The 6,908-nt window shown below is 46.3% G+C and overlaps 2 protein-coding genes across 3 annotated transcripts; one reads left to right on the top strand and one right to left on the bottom strand.

Annotated features, from left to right (window-relative positions):
* The first annotated feature begins 200 nt into the window (after positions 1-200).
* Positions 201-3,356, top strand: LOC149359672 (uncharacterized). Its single transcript, XM_089571805.1, has 3 exons — positions 201-290; positions 1,232-1,801; positions 1,934-3,356. Exons 1-3 carry the CDS (start codon positions 201-203, stop codon positions 2,822-2,824), a joined length of 1,551 nt encoding a protein of 516 aa, XP_089427931.1. The 3' UTR covers positions 2,825-3,356.
* Positions 3,357-3,454: 98 nt separating this feature from the next.
* On the bottom strand, positions 3,455-6,205 carry LOC149359671 (uncharacterized). 2 transcript variants are annotated; one of them, XM_089571807.1, is made up of 2 exons: positions 4,789-5,165; positions 3,455-4,668 (listed from the first exon to the last, which is right to left on the bottom strand). In XM_089571807.1, exons 1-2 carry the CDS (start codon positions 5,151-5,153, stop codon positions 3,972-3,974), a joined length of 1,062 nt encoding a protein of 353 aa, XP_089427933.1. In that variant the 5' UTR covers positions 5,154-5,165; the 3' UTR covers positions 3,455-3,971. The 2 variants fall into 2 exon arrangements, with proteins under 2 accessions (XP_089427933.1, XP_089427932.1); XM_089571806.1 differs by lacking the exon at positions 4,789-5,165 and adding an exon at positions 5,618-6,205 and having other exon boundaries at positions 4,536-4,668.
* Between the last annotated feature and the right edge of the window lie 703 nt (positions 6,206-6,908).

Raw genomic sequence — 6,908 nt, 5'->3', positions numbered from 1 at the left:
GTGATCTGCGCGGAGCAGAGAAGAACCGATACCTTGAAAAGGTTCGGCTGTGCGGAAACGTCGATCCGTACGACTACGGAGACTCCGACGTGGTGCAGGACGTGGGACTGCTACCGCGTGTAGAATTCACGGACATAAAGGACTATCTTGTGCACGGAACAAGTTTTGTGACGAGAGATGAATTCAAAGCGTATAAATCTATGGAAGCCCACAATTTCCTCACGAGCGGCTGGGTTCAAGAGCCGTGCGTGAGAGTGCTTGCCGACGGCCGACGCGTCGTTGTTGGAAAGGTGAGTGACCTGCAGCGAGACTGCTCACGTAGCTATCTTAAATATTGCCATTCTGATCTACTCGTAAGCGACGGGCTACAGCTTGGTCCAGCGGAATCGCTGCGCATTAGTGCTGCAGCGAAAAACTGCTCTACACGGGACACACGGGGATGGACGACGCTGGTGGGGAAGCGCCGTTCCCACCCGCCATCGTTTCGTGCAAGCGCAGTTTTTTGCCGAAAGATTATGCACCAACCAGCCCCACTTTACACTTTGTTCAAGTGTCAGTACTGCTTCACCGAAGCTCGATTCCGCGTCGTGTGCATTAGTAGCACAGTACACGCAGCACTGATCGGAACGGCAAAGCGTTCTCGTTCAGTCTACCATTCCTGCTGCTAGCAAGTGACAGCTCTTTTTCGACCGTTTTACAGCTGCTGAAATACAGCAGCACTAGTGCTTTATTGTTATCGTGCTCGACCAGCGTCGGTAAAGCTTGTCCAGCTAGCCTACTGCAGCTACAAAATGCGTTGCTGCAGTCGGGCGCATTTTGTAACTGGGCTGTTATTTCATGTGCCGCTTCGTCATGTTGCGTGAACGAAAAATTGAGTGAACTGGTTGTAGTACGTGCAGGAATGTTGGTAGCGCTACAGACGAGGACCACAAAACACCCCACAAACGCTTGTGGTGTCTGCTTTCCTTTCCCTGACCAGTCTGTTGAGCGCCCCACACCTCAGTGTGTTTATGCTGCGACTTGCACAGCTCTCGTTGTACGCGCAAAACTGATACTTATGCTGGTGTGCAGTGTGCTATGCAATCAGAAATTTTACATGATGTGGCGTACAATTTTCGAGAATCATGTTACCATGCCTTCATTGCTGCAAACGCGTTTTTTTTTTTGTTTTTTGCGGCTGCAAGGTCGGCCACAGATGGTCAGTCAGTGATCACTGTTTGTTGTTTTTCAGGTGCGCCATTCCCAATCATTTAATGAAAAGATGCTGGAACCATGGCTTCTAGTGAAAGAAGACGGCGAAGTACTGGCAGCGCACTGCACTTGCAAAGCAGGCCTAGGGGAAGCTTGCTCACACATTGGAGCAGTTCTTTTTTTCATTGAGGCTGCAGTAAGGAGAAGAGAATCAACAGTCTGTACAGACAGGGAAAATGCATGGCTGCCTCCTAAAGTTCGGTTCCTAGAAGGAAAGCGTGCTGCAGAAGTTGATTTTGCTTCTGCACAAGTCAAGCAGCGTCAGCTTGATGGAGGAGGCACAAGCCGCTTAGAGAAGCGCCAGAGAAAACCTACTGAGGAAACGACAGAAGAAGAGTGGAGCACATTTTTAGCTGCATGTTATGAAAGTGGCAGCAGGTCCGCTCTTCTTTCTCTACAAGAAAATTATGCTACTGATTTTGTGCCGGTTGCAGCTAAGTTCCCAATGGTGATGCTTACAAACCTGTACAAAGATGACACTCCTCAAAGTTGGGCAGCAATATTGGACCACTGCCAAAAGATGATGAAGAACCTGGCAATTGAACCGAAGGTACATTCACCATATTGTGGTACTGTTTTTGAATTGCTGTGTGCTGCACAAAACCAGAAATGAACTTTTCTATACTTCTCGTGCCTTTATGTGTGGGTAGACACTAATTGAACAAACTTTTCTTGGCTGTAGGTTGCTGCCTTGGTGGAGGAGGAGACAAGGGCCCAGGCAAAATCCTCCAAGTGGTTCACTTTCCGGACTGGGCGCATTACAGCCTCAAATGCTAAAGCAGTGTGCCGCACTTCATTGACTAGTCCTTCACTCTCATTGCTGAATAAGATTTGCCATCCTGAAGATGTGCAGTTTTGGTCGCCTCAGACAGCATGGGGTAAAGAGCATGAATCTAAAGCCAGAGACGCATACATTGCAGTCTCCACTAACGTTCATGTAGACTTCAGGTGTGCAGCATCAGGGCTTCTAATATCTGCAGACCAACCATTTCTAGCAGCGACCCCCGATGGTCTAGTCAGCTGCGCTTGCTGTGGTGAGGGCGTGCTTGAGATTAAGTGTCCATACAATGGCCGCGATAGCACTGTGAGGGCACTAGCAGCATCCAAGACAGCTTGCATCTTTTTAGATGGAGAGAACATCAAGCTTCACACTGACCATGCTTACTACTATCAGATACAATTGCAAATGTTTGTTTCCAAAAGAAAGTACTGCGATTTTGTATTGTGGACAACAAAAGACTTTGTAACAGTGAGGATTTATAATGATGTACAATTTTGCATGAGGATGGCAGAGCGCTGCAAACACTACTTTGAGCTTGTTTTGCTCCCTGAGCTTTGTTTTCACCACTGGAGTGGCAAAGCCAGCTGCAGCGAAGTAGCTGAAACGGAAGGATCTGATACGCCTGACGAATTGTACTGCCACTGCCGCAAGGCCGAGTCGGGTGATATGATAATGTGCGACAATGGAACATGTCAGTATAAGTGGTTCCACTTCAAGTGTGTCGGCATAAAGAGGGCACCGAAAGGCAAATGGTACTGTCCGGCATGTTGCAAGGTTCTCGCAAAAGTGTGAAATTTCATTTCATTTTCATTTCCTTACAGAACCCCATCTGAGAGTATTACATAACGGATGGGGTTAACATAAGTGCATAAACATATTTTCATGATGACAAGTGCGATGTGACTTCGACTAGGAAGGTGGATGGGCAGGTGATGGCTGCAATTTTGTGGGGAAGGTCGTTCCAGTGACTTGCTGCGTGGAGGAAAAATGACTTCAAAAATGTAGTCGTGCGTGATAGAGGTGCACAGATGTATGGTTCCTGATTGAGATGAGAGTAATAAAATATGTGAAACAGGCACAGGCTAGAAACGTGGAGACGGATGGAAAGGTTTGGTAATTGGGACTGCTCGTTGAGAGATGAGACGCTGAGAGCTCATGAGTATGAGCGATGAATGAAATGAACAGCTCTGTTTTGTATGGCTTCTAAAGATTCAATGAGGTATGCTTGCTGTGGGTTCCAAATGGCGGGTGCGTGCTCAAGTTTCGACCGGATTAATGATTTGTGAGCAACCAACTTTGTAAGTAACTGACTGGAACGCCTGATGTGATTGGTATACGGTTAGAGGCAGTTATTAATGATAACGGACTGTGAGCGATGTGTGAGCAGTTCGTTTATCCATGAAATAATGTCTGGGTGCAAGTTAGATCGGGAATCTGTATGAGTAGGCACTTATGAGGAACTTTATCGTATGCTTTAGCGAAGTCTAAGAAGATTGCATCAGTTTGTATGTTAGGATCGAGATTAGAATGAAGATCATGAAGGAATATAGCAGGCTGCATCTCGCCTGAATGACCCTTTCAAAATGTTCGGATGGGAGAAAAAATTGGCGACTTACTGAGAAAATGACAAGCACAAAAATTTAGAACAAATGTCTTTGGTGTTCTTAAGAAACTTTGCAGTAATTTCATCCGCTCCAGCTGATGATGAATTTCTTAATTTATCGATTATGCACGAACTGCCTTTTGGAAGCAAACTTGCGGTTGGCATCACAAGCTCGGTAGCAGAAGGTAGTTTTGGAATATGTCCCCAACTCGCCCATTTGGCTTGGCCGTGTTGAGCACAAATAAAGTCGTCATTTCAAACACAAAAGATCTCAAACTTTATTCAGCATAAGATGCAAGCATTATGTACACTAAAACAAAGGCCTTTAGAAACATTTCAACCAAATGGTACTACAGAGCTCCCCAAGTTGGTGAGGGCTGCACACACAAAAACTATCTTGTCGAGCACAGTAGGGCCATCATGCTCTGCTGCCAACACTTCAGTTGGTAGCGTGTATTTCAAAATGCGGTACCTGTTGCGCACCAGACCAATTACCCGCTCTACATGTATCCTCACGTTGGCCAGCTTACGTGTCTTTTCTATTTCATGAGCCGACAGTTGTGGCTTGCCCTTTGTGAATGCTGGGATGACGAGCTTAGCACAATGTAAGCCCACAGACTCTGAGATGGTGAAGCCCCTATCTGCTAAAACTGCGTCACCTGGCAAGAGATTGTTCAACACACCGCACTTTTCAGCGATTACTTTGTCACTGGTCCGTCCACACCAGCCACGTGAAATAAATGTGATTACACCCTGGGGTGCGATGCCAATAAGGTACTTGACTGTGTTGTGGTGTTTATAGGTTGACCATGTGTGCGCTCGTGGCAGCATTGACGTTGGTCGCTCTATAAACAGCTCAAAACAGTCAATTATCACGGCTACTTGGGTGCCGAAGGATCTCCGGAAGGCCATTGGCATTGTCATGTGCAACACATGACGTTCTGGCCATCTAACAGCACGTAACAGCCGCACAGAAGCCACATCAAGCCACTTGTTCACAGCCCTCGATACAGTTGCCTTTGACACGTGGAACCTGCAAATTTCAAGACTTGTTTTAGCAACAATGAGGTATCAAAAAGAAAAACAAATGTGCAATTTGGTTTTAGCAACAATTATGTGTCAAAAAGAAAAACAAATGCAGTACAGCGGGTACCTGTAGGCCAAATCTTGGAGAGGCGTATTCAGACGGAGGCGAACAAGGAATACAATCATTTCCTGGAACTTGGTCAATGAGTTTCGGGTCGTGTGTGACACGCCTGATTCCAGCAAGCGAAAAAGTGCAATCAGCAGGGCAAAGTTTGGCAGCCCTGTATAGAACTGCACCATTTCTTGGCTTTCTTTGAAGCACTGCTCTGTGAGCATATGTGCATCTAGGTTTCTGTTCACCTCCCCAAGCTCAGAAAGGAGATGTCTGTTCTCATCTTCAAGTAACTCAATTTGAGCCATTGTTAAATCTGTGGTTTGTGCAAAATCTGCCTTCTCTGAAAAGATGCACAGAAGAAAAACATGGCTTATCATTCTTCATGCAAAATTTTGTGGCACACTAGCCATGATATTTTATAGCATGAACATTATCACTTTTATGCAAATTCACCATGAAGTGTGCATGTTTATTTGGTTTAATGTGCTAAAGATGACTTGCAGGGAAAACGATTGTAAGGAGTGCGTGCAAGTGGAGCTAAACAGAAGATGCTCAGATTTTTACTGAACTTTTTAGCCAAAACAGCTTTTTGCAGTTGTATTAGCAAGCTGAACCCATGAAAGACGTGCAGCTGTATGCCATCATATCAAGTTCTTCCAAGCACATGGAACCACAGTTCATTCTAGCCTCTGAAATTTGGAGGAAAAGTACCTGCTTACAGTTGCATTAGCAAGCTAGACCTATGCAAGATGTGCAGTCATGAGATCACATCAAGTTTCTCAAGCACATGCAAGCATGGTTTGCTGTATCCTAGTCTTCAACAGCACCTCTGAATACATACCAACAGTACAGCACTCTTCTGTAGAAGCTTCTACCTCGCTACATGTCTCTTCCCCTTTGGAAGTAGGAGCTTCATCCTGAGCCTCTTCTTCAGCAGGAGATGCATCTCGAGTCGGTGGTGCATCAGGATCATCAGTGTCGGACACTCTCACCCGTGGCTTTTTGAATGTGTCTTGCATTTTCTGTGACCGCTTCAACTTTCTTTTGTACCTGTGAAGAAAGTTCTTTTTCGTTCAAGTCTAGGGTGGCATAAAAAATCAGGTAAAATATGCCTGAAACTTCAGACTGTAAGCAACAAGCGGGTCTTTCGCCCGACTATATTTTTTCATACACTGCTTAGACACAAGGACCTCATCATCGTTCACTGCTCGATTTCATTAAATCAGCGAACCTTTACTCATTTATTTCGGCATCCTCATCTATCATTACATACCGTTGTATGCCCTGAGGCAACCAACATCGCATTAACAAAAAAAAAAAACAAGCAAGCATACTTACCGGGACGCCAAAACGTCGCTGTTCGCTTCTCTTCCGTGCCCTAGATGCAGAGATGGTGCCCAGTCTGGGTCTGCTTCTGCCATCATGTAAGCAGGGCGTCCTGCAAAAAGTAACCGATAATTTTGTGACCACAACTTCGCTTCCGCTTAAAGACGGCTTTAATGCGTAGCCCGTGCACCTGTCACACTGTGTGTTGAGTGTTAACGCCATCGCAAGTGTTGCACAAAACACGGCTGCCTGGATCGGACGCGCGGCGCGCATTCGACTCGTACGTCCGATCCAAGCGGCCGTGGTTGTACAAGGTCGCGCGTTTTCCCGTTGTGCCAATGTTTTCAAAGCAAGAGTGACGGCGCTGCTCAATGCCTGACGTTACCGCATAAAATTATCCATTTTCTGTTTTGAAAGCGTTGGAAGTACTCACCTGAAATAAAGTGTTTGCCGCATACTCTGTAGTGAGTTGCCGCGGGGTCCAAGCCTTTGCGATTGATGCGCCGAAGCCATTCCGCTCTCCGCCTTGCTGTAAGCTCTTCAGTCTTTTTGCACTGGTTATAAACTACTTTGGGAATGCAAAAAAAACCGTGCTGAGCAGCGTTCTGCTCCCCGGGCCTTTTTTTTGAGTGATTACTACACCCGAACACAACACAGTTCACCATCGCTGTCGCACTACAGCCGCTCTGGACAACGCGGCGCTAAGCACTAAACTTCCGCAGCACAGACAGCTCCACGAGCGACGATTCACGCGGACACATTTAACACCGTGCAGTAACCTTGCTGATCGCTTTGGACAGTGCCTT

The sequence above is a fragment of the Amblyomma mixtum genome, chromosome 2 (assembly GCF_055824585.1).
Source record: "Amblyomma mixtum isolate Tamu chromosome 2, ASM5582458v1, whole genome shotgun sequence".
In the NCBI taxonomy this organism is placed as follows: Eukaryota; Metazoa; Arthropoda; class Arachnida; order Ixodida; family Ixodidae; genus Amblyomma; species Amblyomma mixtum.
The sequence above is the reverse complement of the archived record's forward strand: the minus strand, read 5'-3'. Positions and strand labels throughout refer to the sequence as shown.

Bases quoted from the DNA above. Each gene is read 5' to 3' on its own strand.
- LOC149359671 (XM_089571807.1), bottom strand. From the start codon at position 5,153: ATGATAAGCCATGTTTTTCTTCTGTGCATCTTTTCAGAGAAGGCAGAT. The intron at 4,669-4,788 runs GTACCCGCTGTA...TGAAATTTGCAG, and splicing joins CTCCAAGATTTGGCCTACAG to GTTCCACGTGTCAAAGGCAA.
- LOC149359672 (XM_089571805.1), top strand. From the start codon at position 201: ATGGAAGCCCACAATTTCCTCACGAGCGGCTGGGTTCAAGAGCCGTGC. The intron at 291-1,231 runs GTGAGTGACCTG...GTTGTTTTTCAG, and splicing joins GACGCGTCGTTGTTGGAAAG to GTGCGCCATTCCCAATCATT. The intron at 1,802-1,933 runs GTACATTCACCA...TCTTGGCTGTAG, and splicing joins ACCTGGCAATTGAACCGAAG to GTTGCTGCCTTGGTGGAGGA.